Genomic DNA, 19,747 nt, shown 5'->3' with positions numbered 1-19,747 from the left:
CGAGATTGCGCCACTGCACTCCAGCCTGGGCGACACAGCGAGACTCCGTCTGAAAGAAAGAAAAAAAAAATTAGCCCGGCGTGGTGGTCGGTGCCTGTAGTACCAGCTACTCAGGAGGCTGAGGCAGGAGAATTGCTTGAACCCGGGAGGCAGAGGTTGCAGCGAGCTGAGATTGCGCCAATGCACTTCAGCCTGGGGAACAGAGCGAGGCTCCATTTAAAAAAAAAAAAAAAAAAGAGAATGGCAGAGCCACAAAATCGAAGGAGAGCATTTCCTAGATTTTGACTTAGAGGAGTTCTATCAGCAATAGGATTTGATATTGAGAAATAAGCTTCTATTATGTAGGTTCATCTATTATAGTAGCTAGCATTACCTTAATACATAGGCAAAAGGGTAATTTCCCAAATAAATAAAACGCTCTTACAAAGAAAGGGATTTAAAAAAAAAAAAAAAAAAAAAAGAAGCTCTTACAAATCAATAAGGAAAAAGACCAAAAACTCACAGGAAAATTAAACAAATGAGATCAATCACTAACAGAAGGAGAATTCAAAGGCTTTCACACAAACATAAAGATGCTGAACATCACCTATACAGTAAGAAAAATGAAAAGCACAACTATATTGGGATTTTGTTATTTTTATTTTTGAGATAGATGTATCATTCTGTCACCCAGGTTGTAGGATAATAATGGGATCTTGGCTCACTGCAGTATTCATCTCTTGGGCTCAAGTGATCCTCCCACCTCAGCCTCCAAAGTAGGTGCTATGTGTCTGAATGCCTCCTGTGATACTGTCAAATATTTGGTCTTCATCTCCTTTTCTGGAGTACAACTCCTAAAATCTTTGGAATCTCCACAGTGGTATCTTTTTGTATGCTAGTGATGAACTGATGGCTAGCAGCTCTTAGGCAGCTTCAGGATGGGAGCTGGTCACCAGAAAGACCTAGGCAGGATGAGAGGATTGGGACTTTCTGACCTACCACATGACCTCCAGGAAGGGGAGGGGGCTGAAGATTAAATTGATCACCATGGCCAACCGTTTAATCAATCCTGCCTATGTAATAAAGCCTCCATAAAACCCCAAAATAATAGGGTTTGGAGAGCTTCCGGGGAGCTGAGCACATCGAGGTTCCTAGATGGTACACGCCCCTTCCCCCAGACCTCATCCTATGTGTCTCTCTCTTTTTTCATTTTATTTTTTTGAGATGGAGTCTCACTCTGTCAGCTGGGGCGGGGAGTGCAATCAATGGCACGATCTCGGCTCACTGCCAGGTTCAAGCGATTCTTCTGCCTCAGCCTCCCAAGTACCTGAGATTACAGGTGCCCACCATCACGCCCAGCTAATTTTTGTATTTTTAGTAGAGACATGGTGTCACCACGTAGGTCAGGCTGGTCTTGAACTCCTGACCTCAGGTAATCCACCTGCTTCAGCCTCTCAAAGTGTTGGGATTACAGGAGTGAGCCCCTGCACCTGGCCTTTTTTTTTTTTTTTTTTTTTGGAGACAGTTTTGCTCTGTCACCTCGGCTGGAGTGCAGTGGTGTGATCTCAGCTTACTGCAGCCTCGGCCTCCGGGTTTCAAGTGATTCTTGTGCCTCAGCATCCTGAGTAGCTGGGATTACAAGTCTGTGCCACCACACCCAGTTAATTTTTTGCATTTTCAGTAGAGACCGGGGTTTCCCTATATTGCCCAGGCTGGTCACGAACTTCTGACTTCAAGTGATCTGCCTGCCTCAGCCTCTGGAAGTGCTGGGATTACAGCTGTGAGTCGCTGTACCCAGCCCTCATCTTATGTATCTCTTCATCTGGTTCTTTATCCTTTAAAATATACTTAAATATACTTAAAATATACTTAGTAACAAATCGGTAAATGTAAGGAAGCGTTTCCCTGAGTTCTGTGAGCCACTCTAGCAAATTAATGGAACCCAAAGAGAGGGCTGCAGGAACCACATCTGACGGGTTGGTCAGAAGTTATGGAGGCCTGGACTGCAACTGGTATCTGAACGGGGTGAGGGGGCAGTCTTGGGGATTGAGCCCTCAACCTGTGGGATCTGATATTGTTTCCAGGTAGGTAGTGTAGGAATGGAATTGGAGGACGCCTCACTGATGTTTGCTGCAGAATTGATTGCTTGATTGCTGGTGATGAGAAAATTCCCGCATATTTGGGGATCACAAGGAGTCTTTTGTATTAACTGTTGTTGTGTTGTTGTGAGATAGTTTGCAAATTTCTGTAGCCTTACATATCTGGGAGCCGGATTGCTAGCTAAAAGGCACATACCCCTTTGACTTTGCTAGTGTCACTCACAGGCTGCCAAAAGCAGTTGTCCTAGTCTACAATTCTAACAGCAATAGATAAGAGTTCTTTTGGCTCCACACGCTCACAAACACTTTATACGGTCATTTTAATTTTTGTCAATCTGATGGCTGTAAAATAGTATCTCACCCTAGGTATAAATATACATTTCCTTTATTAGTCTGGTAGAACATCATTTAATATTTAATAGGATCCTCATAAGAGAAAATCATTTAGGTTTTTTCTTCTCCTGCCTTGGCCTCTAAACATGCTGGGATTACAGGTGTGAGGCACTGCACCTGGCCTTACCTATGCATTTAAAAGGATATTTGTTAGATCTTATCCAGCATTTCTATACCTGTAGTGAAAGTTTTTTCTACCTACTTAACCATAATCTAATGCTGCAAAGAAGAGTTGTTAAGGTAATTCCTAAAACTGAGTATTTGTGATGATCTCACCTTGGGGACATGAGAGAGAAAAAACATAAAGTACTTGAGTGTTGGGGATTTTCTCTCAGTAAAATGAGTAAAAGTAACATTTTAAATAGGAATAACGTTTGAACTGTTAGAGGTGAACTGTTTACAGGCATGAGTCATTTTTCTGTTGTACAGCGTATTCTTTTCAATCAACAGCTCTTTATATAATTCCAGACACAAATCTGTTGTCATTTATATGTGTTACAAACATCTCCTATTTGTAGCCTGTCTTTTCACTTGCTTTATGGTCTCTTTCGATGTAGAAAAATTTACATTAATTTTTAGGTAGTTAAATTATCAATCTTTTCCTTAAGTATTGACACTTTTCATCTTGTTTAGACAATCTATCCTTACCTCCAGGATCTTAAAGATATTTTTCTATATTGTCTTCTAAAGTTTTAAAGTTTTATTTTTTATATTTAGGTCTTTAATTCACCTGAAATTGACTTTTAAAAATAGTATTAAGTACAGGTTAAATTTTTTTTTTTTTTTTTTTTTGAGACGGAGTCTCGCTCTGTCACCCAAGCTGGAGTGCAGTGGCTTGATCTCAGCACATGGCAAGCTCCGCCTCCAGGGTTCACGCCATTCTCCTGCCTCAGCCTCCTGAGTAGCTGGGACTACTGGCGCCTGCCACCACACCTGGCTAATTTTTTGTATTTTTAGTAGAGACGGGATTTCACCATGTTAGCCAGGATGGTCTCAATCTCCTGACCTCGTGATCCGCCCGCCTTGGCCTGCCAAAGTGCTGGGATTACAGGTGTGAGCCACCGCGCCCGGCCCTTTCCTTTTTTTTTTGGAGACAGAGTCTTGCTCTGTTGCCCAGGCTGGAGTGCAATGGCGCCATCTCAGCTCACTGCAGCCTCCGCCTCCCGGGTTCAAGTGATTCCCCTGCCTCAGCCCCCCCAGTAGCTGGGATTCCAAGCACCTGCCACCAAACCCGGCTAATTTTTGTAGTTTTAGTACAGATGGGGTTTCGCCATGTCGGCCAGGCTGGTCTCGAACTCCTGACCACAGGTGATCCATCTACCTCGGCCTCCTAAAGTGCTGCGATTATAGCCATGAGCCACTGTGCACAGCCAGAGGTTCAATTTTCTTTCTTTTCAAATGAATAACCAGTTGTCCTATCATTGTTTATTGAAGAGCTTATCCTTTGCCCACTGATATGCAATGCTAACTGCCATAAACCAAGTATCCAGTAAGCATCGGGGTGTTTCTAGTCTCTATTATGCTTATTCCCTGTGCCAACACAACCGTATCCACAGCAGCACCAGCAACTGCTCAGATGCCTTCTCTGATTTTCATATCTTTCTGTTTTCAGTCCCTGATTTCCCATCCCTTCTTGTGAGTTTACCTATGCACGTATATATGTATGTACGCCTGTATGTATGTACAATTTTTTTGAGACAGGGTCTCACTCTGTTGCCCAGAACTGGAGTACAGTGGCAGGATCATGGCTCACTGCAGCCACTTCCTGGGCTCAAGTGATCCTCCTGTCTCAGCCTCCCAAGTAGCTGGAGCTACAGATGCGCACCACCACACCCAGCTAATTTTCACATTTTTTTTTTGCAGATGAGAGTCTCACCATGTTACCCAGGCTGGTCTCAAACTCCTCGCCTCAAGTGATCCTCTTGTCTTGGCCTCCCAAAGTGCTGGGATTACAGGTGTGATCCATTGCACCTGGCCTTACCTATGCATTTAAAAGCATATTTGTTAGATGTTATCCAGCATTTCCATACCTGTAGTGACAGATTTTTCTGTCTACCTACTTAACCATAATCTAATGCTGGAAAGATAAGTTGTTTAGGTAATTCCTAAAATCAAATGTTTGTGATCATCTCACTGTGGCGACATGAGAGAGAAAAAACGTAAAGTACTTGAATATTGGGGGGTTTTCTCTTGGTAAAATAAAAGTAACATTTAATTTAATTAATTAATTAATTTTTGAGACAGTCTCACTCTGTAGCCCATGCTGGAGTGCAGTGGCGCGATCTCGGCTCACTGTAACCTCTGCCTCCCGGGTTCAAGCGATTATCCTGCCTCAGCCTCCTGAGTAGCTGGGATTACAGGCACCCGCCACCATGCCCAGCTAATTTTTTGAATTTTTAGTAGAGATGGGGTTTTGCCATGTTGACCAGGCTGGTGTTGACCTCCTGATCTCAGGTAATCCACCCGTATCAGCCTCCCAAAGTGCTGGATTACAGGCGTGAGCCACTGCACCCTGTCTTATTTTATTTTTTGAGACAGAGTCTCGCTTATTCACCCAGGCTGTAGTACAGTGGCCCAATCTCGGTTCATTGCAACCTCCGCCTCCTGTGTTCAAGCAATTCTCCTGCTTCAGCCTCCTGAGTGGCTGGGACTACAGGCATGCACCACGCCTGCCTGATTTTTTTGTATTTTTAGTAGAGATGAGGTTTTGCCACGTTGGTCAGACTGGTCTTGAACTCCTGACCTCAAGCGATCCGCCCACCTCGGCCTCCCAAAGTGCCGGGACTATAGGCATGAGCCACTTTGCCTGGCCAGTAAAAGTAAACATTTTTTTTTTTTTTTCAGATGGAGTTTCGCTCATTTTGCCCAGACTGGAGTGCAGTGGTGCAATCTCGGCTCACTGCAACCTCTACCTCCTGAGTTCAAGCTATTCTCCTGCCTCAGCCTCCTGAGTAGCTGGGATTACAGGCATGCGCCACCACGTCTGGCTTTTTTTTTTTTTTTTTGAGGTGAAGTTTCGCTCTTGTTGCCCAGGTTGGAGTGCAATGGCGCAATCTCGGCTCACCACAACCTCCGCCTCCCAGGTTCAAGAGATTCTCTTGCCTCACCCTCCGTAGTAGTTGGGATTACAGGCATGTGCCACCACGCCTGGCTAATTTTGTATTATTAGTAGAGACAGGGTTTCTCCATGTTGGTCAGGCTGGTCTCGAACTCCTGACTTCTGGTGATCCACCCGCCTCGGCCTCCCAATGTGCTGGGATTACAGGTGTGAGCCACTGCACCCGGCCAAGACTAATTTTTTCTTTTTGTATTTTTAGTAGAGACAGGGTTTCACCATGTTTGTCAGGCTGATTGCGAACTCCTGACCTCAGGTGATCCACCCGCCTTGGCCTCCCAAAGTGCTGGGATTATAGGCGTGAGCCATCGCGCCTGGCCAAAGTGACATTTTAAATAGCAATAACGTTTGAATTTTTTTTTTTTTTGGTTCACACTTCACATTAGGTATGGTCACAGTGGCTCATGCCTGTAATCCCAGCACTTTGGGAGGCCGAGTTAGGTGGATCTCTTGATTTCAGGAGTTCGAGTCCAGCCTGGGCAACATGGTAAAACCCTGTCTCTATTTTAAAAATACAAAAAATTAACAGGGTGTGGTGGCAAGCACCTGTAGTCCCAGCTACTCAGGAGCCTGAGGTGGGAGGATTGCTTGAACCTGAGAGGCAGAAGTTGCAGTGAGCCAAGGTGGCATCACTCTACTGCAGCCTGGGTGACAGAGCCCTCATCTAAAAACAAACAAAACACCGAACAAACAAAAGAACTTCACATTAAACAGAAAATCATTTTGTACGGATCAGTGAAACCTGACCAAAATAATGCTATGATTTCCAAAGTAGAATAAATCAGCTGAGCTAAACCCAATTAGACTCTGATAACTAAGAAGAACTGAGTCACAGGAGTAATAAAGCTAGTGAGATTCGAAAAAACCTCTTCCTTCTCATGATACATCCTTGTGAGGGAGAGACTGGTGAGCAATGAGAAATGTTTCCATTCTGATGGACACTTGTGGTGGCAAAGCACTATAAGCATCAGCACCATGGGCATAAACTGTAAAACTTGTCTCAGAGTTGTTCAGATAATTAAATGTTAATATTTGCAAAGAAATCTAAACAGTGTCTGGCATGCAGTGACTGTGGTATTGTATGAGTACTTGTCAAGTAAAAAAATAAGGGATGGAATTGCAACCATATCCCTTAGATTGTGGGTCCCCAACCCCAGGGCCGTGGGTTAGTACCAGTTCGTGGCCTGTTAGGAACCCGGCTGCACAGCAGGAGGTGAGTGGGGTATGCGGGGAGCGAGCATTACCACCTGAGCTCTGTCTCCCGTGAGATCAGCGGCAGCAGTAACAATTCTTATAGGAGGTCGGGCATGGTGACTCACATCTGTAATCCCAGCACTTTGGGAGGCCGAGGCGGGTGGATCACCTGAGGCCAGGAGTTTAAGACCAGCCTGGCCAACATGGCAAAATCCCCACCTCTACTAAAAATACAAAAATTAGCTGGTCGTGATAGCACATGCCTGTAGTTCCAGCTGCTTAAGAGGCTGAGGCAGGAGAATCACTTGAACCCAAGAGGCGGAGGTTGCAGGGAGCCGAGGTTGCGCCACTGACTTCAACCTGGGTGACAGAGCGAGACTTCTCTCAAACAAACAAACAAACAAACAAACAAACAAAATTCTCATCGGAGTGTGAACCCTGTTGTGAACTGCACATGCGAGGGATTGCAGGCTCCTTATGAGAATCTAATGCCTGATGATCTGAGGTGGAACAGTTTCATCCCAAAACCAACCCCACCCCACCAGGGGTTTTGCCATGTTGGCCAGGCTGGTTCTGAACTCCTGGCCTCCAGTGATACGCCAACCTCAGCCTCCCAAAGTGCTGGGATTACAGGTATACGCCACCACGCCTGGCCTTCCCCTACTATTTTCATTCCTCTGCAAAATCTCAACCTCTTTCCTTGTTTTCAAAAAAGAACGTTAAGACCGGGTATAGTGGCTCAGCCTGTAATCCCAGCACTTTGGGTGATGGAGGTGGGAGGTTTGCTTGAAGCCAGGAGTTTGAGACCAGCCTGGGCAACATAGTGAGACCTCCCCTCTGAAATAAATAAACAATTAATTAAAACAACAGAAATAATATTTACTAGCCTTTATTTTCAAAAATATAAACTCACTATAGGAATTAAGCACATTCCTTTTGTGGACCATTTGGATTAAATCCTCTCTGTGGGCAGAGATCACTTTTTATATTTTTCTTGTTCCCCCAGTAAGCCTACCATAATACCAATACTCAGATATTTCATGGAACATGTAACAAACCAAACACACTGGACATACTTGAGATAAAATAAAAATCTAAACTAAAAGTTATATGTATTAATTTATTTCCTTATTTTCATGTAGCATCCTGTTAAGATGCCCTTAGAAGCTCTTCTCATACTTTAATTGCATGTTTGAATTCGGCCTACATTTGTTCCATGAACAAAACAGTATATTGCAACTTGTAAAATGAAAAAGGTAAAATGAAAATAATGAAATATTGTAAAATGAAGAAGGCTCTGACAAAATTTTAAGAACTCATCAGTTCTTAAATAAGGATGCTTTTGTCATTCTTTGAGAAATGCAACTCCATATTATATTTAGTTTATTTGGAATAGCTATGTCCTTAACTGGTAGTCAATACTCAAACATCACCAAATTATTAAATTTTTTAATTAAAAATTTTTAAAAATTATATTTGCATATATGAAGATAAGTAAGACACTGGACAAATTATAGAGTCTCAGGCTTATGTGGAATTATGACTGCTCTCAACAATTACTGAAATTCCCTTTCAAAGCAAATCTTCACATAAACCTATGTTTGACTATGTAGTAGAATGAAGACAGCCACCGATCTGGCATTTTCAAAACATCACACGAGTACTACATGTAATGCTTCAAAGTAACTGTTTTCCTCTAAAATTTCACTAAACAACCTCAGGCAGTAAAATAAAACAAAACATTAAGAGCTCCCAGTGGTCATCCTAAGAATTAGACAGATTTCTTTGATTTTTTCTTCTCTGCTTCTTCCTTTTCCTTTTCTATTTCAGTTACATATAATTCAACTTCTTTTGCACTAAACATCTGAAAAGAGAAAAAAATTTAAAGATCAAATGTCAATTATACAAATAATATCTAAATATTTACAATATGAAGAATTCCAGTATTTAATAAATTTACATTTTCTATGTATAACTTTATATTTTGTAACTTCAAATATACAATGAAGCATTTTAAAAGGTCTAAGAGCAATAACAATTACGGGCAAAGCCAGATCTCTGACATTTCTACTATCACTGTGCTAAAAAAGAAAGTGGGGCAAAAAGCGATACTGCATTATATTCCTATATGTGCATGTAGCTCCAAAAACATTTTAATGCGAGGCTTAATTTTATTCATGAACAAAGACTCATTTAACTCTCCAAACCACACCCTACTGTGTGATTCTCTGATAGGGTTTAATGATTTGATCAGTTTATAGAATAGCCAAATGAGATGGGAAAAGATAATTTACGCTACTTTATGTCCTGTAAGTAGAAAGCAAAAAAGGTTTTATTTTTGTAAGAATTTGCAGTGTAGTTTGATTTTCTGTTGTTCTACTGTTCACAAGTAGATCCAAGGTTACATGCTTGTGGCTATAAGACAGCAATTATTGGCCAGGCCTGGTGGCTTATGCCTGTAATCCCAGCACTTTGGGAGGCCAAGTTGGGCGGATCACTTGAGGTCAGGGGTTCGACACCAGGTTGCCAATTTCTTTGTCTTTTTTTTTTTTCAGACAGGGTCTCTCCCTGTCGCCCCGGCTGGACTGCAGTGATGTGATTGCAACCTCTGCCTGTCGGGTTCAAGCGATTCTCCCACCTCAGTCTCCTGAGTAGCTGGGACTACAGGTGTGTGTCACCACTCTTGGCTAATTTTTGTATTTTTAGTAGATAGATTTGCATTTTCAGTACAGACGGGGTTTTGCCATGTTGACCAGGCTGGTCTTGAACTCCTGACCTCAAATGATCTGCCCGCCTCAGCCTCCCAAAGTGCTGGGATTATAGGCCTGAGCCACCACGCCTGGCCAAGACAGCAATTATTAACTTCAGTGAATACAAAAATCTAAATGTAATGATCTTAATACCAAAAAGAGGTATCTATTAAATTGATAAATGATCAACTTCATGGAAAGGCAAGTTTTCAAAGCTGTTGGAGATGTGAAGGCTTTTAGTAATGAGTCCATCACTAGAATTTATATATAAGAAAATGTAGATTCACAAAGCTGAATTATATTTGACCAAAGATTAAAGAAGGATTAAAGAGTAGGTCTCTGATTCTTATTTCAACTCCAGAACTCTTTCCATTTCACCTATAAAGATGTGTGTCAGAAAATCTGTATTTGTCAATAATCTACAGAAAATATGTTAATTGAACGTTTTATGAAATGAACGTTTATGAAATGAATTTACCCATCAAGCAATTACTGGGAGTTCCATGGGTTCTGAAAGTAAAGTGGAAGAATATAATTCTTACCTGCTATTAAGGAGTTCACAGTTTAGTGGAAAAAAACTGGCATATAAATAGATTATTACAATAAAAACCTGAATAAAGTGGTGTGGTATTACTTGGGGAAGAAATAATTTCCTCCTTTGAAAAAGCATCTTTCATTTTATTTTTCCTTTTTGAGACAGGGTCTTGCTCTGTTGCCTGATGCTGAAGTACAGCGGCATGATCACAGCTCACTGCAACCTCTGCCACCCGGGCTCAAGCGATCCTACCGCCTCAGCAGCTGGAGTAGCTGGGGCTACAGGTGTGAACCACCACGCCTGGCTAACTTTTGTATTTTTCATAGAGACAGGGTTTCGCCATGTTGCCCAGGCTGGTCTCAAACTCCTGGGGTCAATCAATTTGCCTGTCTCGGCCTCCCAAAGTGCTGGGATTACAGGCACGAGCCACTGCACCTAGCCTGAAAAAGTCTTTTCAAAAAATTATTTTTCATTTTTTGAGTATATAGTAGGTATATATATTAAGGGGTACATGAGATATTTTGATACAGGCATGCGATGCATAATAACCACATCGTGGAGAATGGGGTGTCTATCCCCTCAAGCACTTATCCTTTGTGTTACAAACAATCTGATTATACTCTTTTAGTTATCTTCAAATGTACAATTAAATTGTTATTGACTATAGTTACCCTGTTGTGCTATCAAATACTAGGTCTTATAAATTCTATTTTTTTGTACCTATTAACCATCCCCACCTGCCCCTGCCCCCCACTACCCTTTCCAGCCTCTAGTAACCATCCTTCTACTCTGTATCTCCATGAGTTCAATTGTTTTGATTTTTAGATTCCACAAATGAGTGAAAACATGCAATGTCTTTCTGTGCCTGCCTTATTTAACATAATGATCTCCACTTCCATCCATGTTATTGCAAATGACAGGATCTCATTATTTTTTTGTGGCAGAACAGTACTTCATTGTGTATAAGTACCACATTGTCTTCATACATTCATCTGTTGATGGACCCTAAGGTTGCTTCCAAATCTTGGCTATTGTGAACAGTTCTGCAATTAGCATGGGAGTGCAGCTATTTCTTCAATATACCGATTTCCTTTCTTTTGGGTATATACCCAGTAGTGGATTGCTGGACCATATGGTACTTTTATTTTATGTTTTTTGAGGAATCTCCAAACTATTATTCTTCATAGCGGTTGTACTAATTTACATTCCCACCAACAGTGTATGAGGGATCCCTTTTCTCCACATCCTTGCCAGCATTTGCTATAGCTTGTCTATTAGATATAAGCCATTTTAATTGGGGTGAGATGATATTTTATTGTAGTTTTGATTTGCATTTCTCTGATGATCAAAGATCTTTATCACCTTTTTTTTTTTTTGGAGATGGGGTCTTGCTCTGTTGCCCAGGATGGAGTACAGTGACACAACTGTGGCTCACTGCAGCCTCGACCTCCCAGGTTCAAGTGATCCTCCCACCTCAGCGTCCCAAGTAGCTGGGAGCACAGGAGCACGCCACCACACCAGGCTAATTTTTAAATTATTATATTTATAGAGACAAGGTCTCATTGTGTTGTCCAGGCTGGTCTGAAACTCCTAGGCTCAAGGGATCCTCCCGCCTTGGCCTCCCAAAGTGCTGGGATTACAAGCAAGAGCTCAGCCCAAGGACCTTTTTATATGCCTGTTTGCCATTTGCATGTCTTCTTTTAAGAAAAGTCTATTCAAATCCTTTGCCCATTTTTTGATCAGATTATTGTTTTTTCTCTTATAGAGTTGTTTGAGCTCCTTATACATTCTGGTTATTAAAGCCTTGTCAGAGGGTAAATTTGCAAATATTTTCTCCCATTCTGTGGGCTATCACCTCACTTTGTTGATTGTTTGCTTTGCTGTGCAGAAGTTCTTTAACTTGATGTGATCCTATTTGTCCATTTTTGCTTTGGTTGCTTGTGTTTGTAGGGTACTACTCAAGAATTTTTTGCCCAGACCAATGTCCTGGGGATTTTCTCCAATGTTTTCTTGTAGTGGTTTTATAGATTGAGGTCACAGGCTTAAGTCTTTAATCCATTCTTATTTGATTTTTGTATATGGTGAGAGATAGGGGTCTAGTTTCATTCTTCTGCATATAGATATCCAGTTTTCCCAGCACCCTTTATTGAAGAGACTTTTTCCCAGTGTATGTTCTTAGCACCTCTGTCGAAAATGAGTTCACTATAGATACGTAGATTTGTTTCTGGGTTCTCTATTTTGTTTAATTAATCTATGTGTCTGTCTTTATGCCAGAACCATGCTGTTCTGGATACCATAGCTCTGTAGCATAATTTGAAGTCAGGAAATATGATTTCTTCAGTTTTGTGCTTTTTGCTTAGGGCAGCTTTGAGCTTTGGCTCTTCTGGGTCTTTTGAGGTTCTATATAGATTTTATTTTATTTTTTATATTTCTGTGAAGAATATCATTGGTATTTTGGTAGGGATTGCATTGAATCTGTAGATTACTTTGGGTAGTATGGACATTTTAAAAGCATTGATTCTTTCAATCCATGAACATGGAACACCTATTTTTTTGTGTGTGTGTGTGTCCTTTCTTTTTTGATGTGTGCACTTATAGCTATAAACCTCCTTCTTAGTAATGCTTTCACTGTATTCCATATGTTTTGATACGTTAGGTTTTCATTATCATTTGTTTCAAGAAAATGTTCAATTTTCTCCTTAATTTCTTCATTGACTCACTGGTCATTCAGGAGCATATTGTTTAATTTCCATGTATTTGTATAGTTTCCAAAATTCCTCTAGTTATTGATTTCTAGTTTTTTTTCCCCACTGTGGTCAGAGAAGATGCTTGATATTATTTCAATTTTTTAAATATTTTAAGGCTTATTTTGTGACCTAAATATGGTCTGTCCTTGAAAATGATCCATGTGCTGAGGAGAAGAATGCATATTCTGCAGCTGTTGGATGAAATGCTCTGTGAGTATCTATTAGATACATTTGGTCTACAGTGCGGTTTAAGGCTGATGTTTCTGTGCTGATTTTCTGTCTGGAAGATCTGTTCAATGCTGAAAATGGGGTGTTGAAGTCTCTAGCTATTATTGTATTGGAATCTATCTATCTTTTTAGCTCTAATAATGTTTACTTTATGTATCTAGGTTCTACAGTGTTGGGTGCACATATATTTAAGACTGTTATATCTTCTTGCTGAACTGACTCCTTTATCATTATATAGTGACCTTCTTTGTCTCTTCTTATAGTTTTTGTCTTGAAATCTATTTTTTCTGATATAAGTATAGTGACTCTGGCTCTTTTTTGGTTTCCATTGGCATGAAATATCTTTTTCCATCTCTTTATTTTCAGTCTATGGTTATCTTTATAGGTGAAGTATGTTTTTCATAGTCAACAGATCATTGGGTCTTTTTTTTTTTTAATCCATTCAGTCGTTCTATATCTTTTGATTGGAGAGTTTAGTTCACTTACATTCAATGTTATTATTGATAAATAAGGACTTATCCTCCTGCCTCAGTCTCCCAAAATGCTGGCATTCCAGGTGTGAGCCACTGCTCAGATCTCACTTTTTTTGAAGCAGCATCTTACTCTGTCGCCCAGGCCAGAGTGCAGTGGTGTGATCTCAGCTCACTGTGACCTCTGCCACCCTAGCTCAAGCGATTCTCCTGCCTCAGCTCCCTGAGTAGCTGGGACTACAGGTGCACACCACCACACCCAGCTAATTTTTTGTATTTTTAGTAGAGATGGGTTTTTACCACATTGGCCAGGCTAATCTCAAACTGCTGACCTCAGGTGATCTGCCTGCCTTGGCCTCCCAAAGTGGGATTACAGGCATGAACCACCCTGCCCAGCCTGGTCCATCCTTTCATGGAAGAATCCTGGCATCAAATGAGATCATGTTTAAAGTTCTACCTTTCTACTGATTCCTGGCCCCAAGTAGGTGTTTATATCCAACTTCCTAGGCTAGGGAAGACAAGTATCCTTCTCCAGGGCAGTTTAGTTCAAATGTTTACCTCTGGCTTTCAGTGTACTTTTCATTTTTGGTCCCTGGGGATTTTCTTTTAGTTCTTGCAGAAGCTCAGTTATGTCTTTAAAGAACTAGTTATATTTTATCTAGGATTGTCCTGGTGTTTTACAGCAGAAGAGTTTTTATATTACCTAATCCAGCATAATGCCAGAAACTGAAGTTGCAGAAGTCTACTTATATACCTTAAGTCAAACTATTTCCTGTCAAAGTGTTAACATTTCAGCTCATAGTCAGTGATTTAAGAAGTACATTTGTAAAATTAAGAGATTTCATGTTTTTCATATTTAGTAAATACTATTTACTTCTTAGTAACTTAGATACAACTGGAATTGCCAAGGACAGGTCAGAGAATAACTAGGAAACCAGTCCACCGCTAAAATCAGCTTAAGAAGAAGGGGTAGAGGCATCAAAAAATAAAGGTTTATACTACTCAGTACATTTCTTATATCTTATGTGTTTTTCTAATTTAATAATATAGTACTCATCATAACCATATGTGGAAAGGCTATTAATCCACAGATAAGAAAACAGAAACAGAGAAGTAATTTGTTTATACTGGGAAATGGTAGAGCTAGAATTTGAACTAGGGTAGCTCTAGAGCCTCACTTTGTTTTTTGTTTTTGTTTTTTTTTGTGACAGAGTCTCACTGTGTTGCCCAGGCTGGAGTGCAGTGGCGTGATCTTGGCTCACTGCAACTTCTGCCTCCCAGGTTCAAGTGATTCTCCTGCCTCAGCCTCCCAAGTAGCTGGGACTACAGGTGCCCGCCAACACACTCAGCTAATTTGTGTGTGTGTGTGTGTGTGTATTTTTAGCAGAGATGGGGTTTCACTATGTTGGTCAGGCTGATCTTGAACTCCTGACCTCGAGATCCACCCACATCGGTCTCCCAAAGTGCTGGGCTTATAGGCATGAGCCACCATGCCCAGCCAGAGCTCCACTTTTGATTACTTCACTGAACTGTATCCCACACAAAGATTTATCAAAATTGAGAATGCAATAGGATTTATAATATTTTCATGTGGAGTCTATCAAAGTTATTCAAGATCCACAAATTAAAACTCTGTAAAGAAACATAATTGAGACGATTTCTATGTATGTCGAAATTTGGCAAAATTGGTTTAAAACCAGATGCAAGTCTATTTTAAAATAATTTTCAGTTAAGCAATTTCAGACTCTGAAGACATTGAAAAACTTCCTAGAGAATACATTATGGTTGATTACCCAAACATCCATTCTATACCATTGCTTAGCATTTAGCCAACCAGCAAACAGAATCTTCTGGAGACTGTTCTGAGGATGTCTTCAGTCTTCCAATCAGATTAAAGGCAGGGACTCACATTCCAAAGTTAGGGAAGTTCTCCCTCTCCCATAAGAGATTAACAGGAAAATAAATCATTCTGATTGCCTCTGGTGGTCATGAGAGGAATCAACCTTAGTAGAACAAACTAACTTTAGGATGAAGCCAATATTGAAAATTGCAGAGTGGAGGGACAGGACAAATCTAGATCCATGAGGACATCATCGTGTTGTTAAACACACTATGTCTGGAGCAGGTGTATACTTTCATCTGTGAAATACAACGATTTCTTGTTGTTTAAGTCACTATGAGGTGGAGTTTTTTTGTTTTGTTTTGTTTTAACTTGTAGACAAAAGCGTTTGTTCTAACACACTAACCTCTGCTTACTTTAATTTGTCCTCAGGTCAATGGGAACTAATTTTTTTCCAATGAGAATTTTCAATTTTCAGTAGAAACTATTTTCAAATGTCTGCCTAAAACAACTTTTTTTTTTTTTTTTTTTTTAATTTATTTAGATGGAGTTTTGCTCTTGTTGCCCAGGCCGGAGTGCAATGGCACGATCTCGGCTCACTGCAACATCTGCCTCCTGGTTCAAGCGATTCTTTTGCCTCAGCCTCCTGAATAGCTGAAATTACAGGCACCCACGACCACGCCCGGCTAATGTTTAGTATTTTAGTAGAGATAGGGTTTTACCATGATGGCCAGGCTGGTCTTGAACTCCTGACGTCAGGTGATCCACCCGCCTTGGACTCCCAAAGTACTGGGATTACAGGCATGAGCCACTGTGCCCGGCCGCCAAAAACAACTTCTAACAGATTTTCGAAAACCAGGTGAGAAGGAATAGAGGAAGGAGAAAGTGCTTAATATTACTACTGACAAACTCACTTCTCTTCATATTTTGGTGGCCTAAGATTACAGTGAAAGGTAAATTTTTTGTTTAATAGTTGTAGAAAATGACAAGCTTTACATAACATTCTTTACATTCTTTAAAAATTTTTAATCTAAGGTAAAAAGACACAGTAGCTGCTTTAAGCCAGAATAAATGACTAAAACTGACTACACATTGATATTCTCTCTCTGTTTATGAATACACATACAGGCATACCTTAGAAAAATTGTGGGTTTGGTTCAGGACCACAGCAGTAAGGCAAATATTGAATCACATGAATGTTTTGGTTTCCCAGTGCATATTAAAGTTATGTTTACACTATACCATAGTCTATTAAGTGTGCAATAGCATTATGTCCAAAAAAATCAACATATCTTAATTTAAAAATACTTTATTGCTAAAAAATGCTAACAATCATGTAAGGCTCCAGCAAGTAGTAATCTTTTCGCTGGTGGGGTCTTGTCTTGATGATGATGGTGCTGACTCATCAAGGTAGTTAGTGGTTGCTGAAGGTTGAAGTGGCTGTGGCAATTTCCTAAAATAAGACAACAATGAAGTTTGCCACATCGATAGACTCTTCCTTTCACAAAAAATTTCTTTGTAGCATGAGATGCTGTTTGACAGCATTTTACTCACAACTGAACTTTTCAAAACTGGAGTCAATCTTCTCAAACCAAGTCACTGCTTTAGCAACTGAGTTTATATAAAATACTCTAAATTTTTTGTTGTTATTTCAACAATGTTTATAGCATCATAACCAGGAGTAGATTTCATCCAAGAAACCACATTCTTTTCTCATCTTTAAGAAGCACCTTATCATCTGTTTTATCATGAGATTGCCCCAATTCAGTTGCATATTCAGGCTCCACTTCTAAGTTTAGTTCTCTAGCTATTTGTACCACATCTGCAGTGACTTCCTCCACTAAAGTCTTGAACTCCTGAAAGTCATCCATAAGGGTTGGAATCAACTTATTCTAAACTCCTGTTAATGTTGATATTTTTGTTTTTTTAATTTTTTTTTGGTTTGTTTTAGCTTTTTTTTTCTTGCTCTGTCACCCAGGCTGGAGTACAATGGTACAATCTTGGCTCACTGCAAACTCTGCCTCCAGGGTTCAAGCGATTATCCTGCCTTAGCCTCCTGAGTAGCTGAGATTACAGATGCCCACTACCATGACTGGCTAATTTTTGTATTTCTAGTAGAGATAGGGTTTCACCATGTTGGTCAGGCTGGTCTTGAACTCCTGACCTCAAGCAATCCACCCACCTCAGTCTCCCAAAGTGCTGGGATTACAGGCATGAGCCACTGTGCTGGGACTTTTTTTGGTGTTGTTTTTTTGAGACAGAGTCTCACTCTGTCAGCCAGGCTGAAGTGCAGTGGCACGATCTTGGCTCACTGCAACCCCCACCTCCTGAGTTCAAGCAGTTCTCCTGCCTCAGTCTCCTGTGTAGCTGGGATTACAGATTCCCCCCACGACATAGCTAATTTTTGTATTTGTGGTAGAGACGGGGTTTCATCATGTTGGCCAGGCTGGTCTTGAACTCCTGATCTCAAGTGATCTGCCCGCCTCAGCCTCCCAAAGTGCTGGGATTACAGGCATCAGCTACTGTGCCCAGCCAATGTTGGTAGAGACACAGTCTAACTATGTTGCCTGGGCTGATCTCAAACCTCTAGCCTCTAGCAATCCTTCTGCCTTGGCCTCCCAAAGTGTTGAGATTACACGTGTGAGCCACTATGCCTGGCCATATTCCTTAAATAATAAGACTTGAAAGTCAAAATTATTCCTTGATCCACATGCTGCAGAAAGGATGTGTTTGTAGGCACTAAAACATTAATTTCCTTGTACATGTTCATCAGAGCTACTGGGTGACTAGGTGGACTGTGAATAAGCAGTAACATTTTGAAAGGAATCTTTTTTTTTGAGTGTTAGGTCTCAATAGTGGGCTTAAAATATTCAGTATACTATGCTGTAAATAGATGTGCTGCCGTCCATTGATTGTAAATGAGCACTGGCTTCCACTTAAAGTTACCAGCTGCATTATCCCTTAACAAGACAGTCTGTCCCGTGAAGCCAGGCAGTGAGGTGATTTCTCCTCTCCAGCTATCAAAGATGGTGTCTTCGTCCAGCAGAAAGGTGTTTCATCTACATTGAAAAGCTGTTGTTTAGTATAACCACCTTCACTGAAGACAAATATCTTAGCTAGATCTTCTGGATAACTTGCTGTAGCTTCTCCATCAGTACTTGCTGCTTCACCTTGCACCTTTATGTTATGAAGGTGGCTTCTTTCATTAAACCTCATGAACCAACCTCTGTTAGCTCCAACCTACCAACCTCTGTTAGCTCCAACCTTTTCTTCTGCAGCTTCCTCACCCCTCTCAGCTTTGATAGAATTGAAGAAAGTTAGGACTTTGCTCTGGATTAGGCTTTGGCTTAGAGAAATGTTGCGGCTGGTTTGATCTTCAGCCAGGCCACTAAAACCTCCATATCAGTAACAAGGCTGGTTTGTTTTTTTTTTTAAGATGGAGTCTCACTCTGTTGCCCAGGCTGGAGTGCAGTGGTGCTATCTCAGCTCACTGCAACCTCTGCCTCCCAGGTTCAAGCGATTCTTCTGCCTCAGCCTGCAGAGTAGCTGGGATTACAGGTGCGTGCCACTACACATGGTTAAATTTTGTATTTTTAGTAGAGACAGGTTTTGCCATGTTGGCCAGGTGCGTGCCACCACGCCTGGCCTGGTTGTTTCAGTTTCTTATCATTCATGTGTTCACTTGCAGTAGCACTTTAAATTTTCTTTAAGTACTTTTAATTTTCTTAAGTACTTTTCATTTGCATTCACAATTTGAATAACTTGCACAAGAGGCCTAGCTTTCTACCTGTCTTGGCTTTCGACATGCCTTCCTCACTAAGCTTAACAAGTCTAGTTTTTTAATTTAAAACTCATATGACAGACATGAGACTCTTCCTTTCACTTGAACACTTAGAGGCCCTTCTAGGGTTATTAACTGGTCTATTTTCAACATTGTTATGCCTCAGTTAATAGGAGGGCTGAGGAGAGGGAGAGACCCGGGTAAACGGCTGGTCAGTGGAGCGGTCAGAACACATGCAACATTTATTAATCAAGCTCACTCACTGTTTTACATGGGTGCAGTTCATGGTACCCCAAAACAATTAGCACAGTAATATCAAAGATCACTGATCATGGATCACCATTATATAAAAATTACATTGTTACTATATTATATATATAATAGTAATAATTAAAACGTCTGAAATATTCTGAGAATTACCAAAAACATGACAGAGACACAAAGTAAGCACAAGCTGTTAGACAAATGGCATTGATAGACTTGTTCAACACAGGGTTGCCACAAACCTCCAATCTGTGAAACACCATTTAATGAGCACCTACTATAAAGGATACTACTATCTCACACCATTTCATTTACTTATGACAACAGCCCTTTGATGAAGTTATCATTAGAC

The 19,747-nt window shown here is 40.7% G+C and overlaps 1 protein-coding gene across 3 annotated transcripts in view; it reads right to left on the bottom strand.

Moving 5' to 3' along the window:
* Window positions 1-7,654: 7,654 nt before the first annotated feature.
* PSMA8 (proteasome subunit alpha 8) overlaps window positions 7,655-19,747 on the bottom strand; it is a 67,023-nt gene continuing 54,930 nt past the window's right edge. For all 3 annotated transcript variants that reach the window (XM_025365385.1, XM_025365384.1, XM_025365386.1), the window contains exon 7: window positions 7,655-8,644. In XM_025365385.1, coding sequence (XP_025221170.1) covers window positions 8,552-8,644 — 93 coding nt within the window. In that variant the 3' untranslated portion in view covers window positions 7,655-8,551. The remainder of the gene's footprint in view (window positions 8,645-19,747) is intronic.

Source organism: Theropithecus gelada, chromosome 18 (genome assembly GCF_003255815.1).
Source record: "Theropithecus gelada isolate Dixy chromosome 18, Tgel_1.0, whole genome shotgun sequence".
NCBI classification, from domain to species: domain Eukaryota; kingdom Metazoa; phylum Chordata; class Mammalia; order Primates; family Cercopithecidae; genus Theropithecus; species Theropithecus gelada.
Note: the sequence above shows the minus strand (reverse complement) of the source record. Positions and strands in the feature narration are given on the sequence as shown.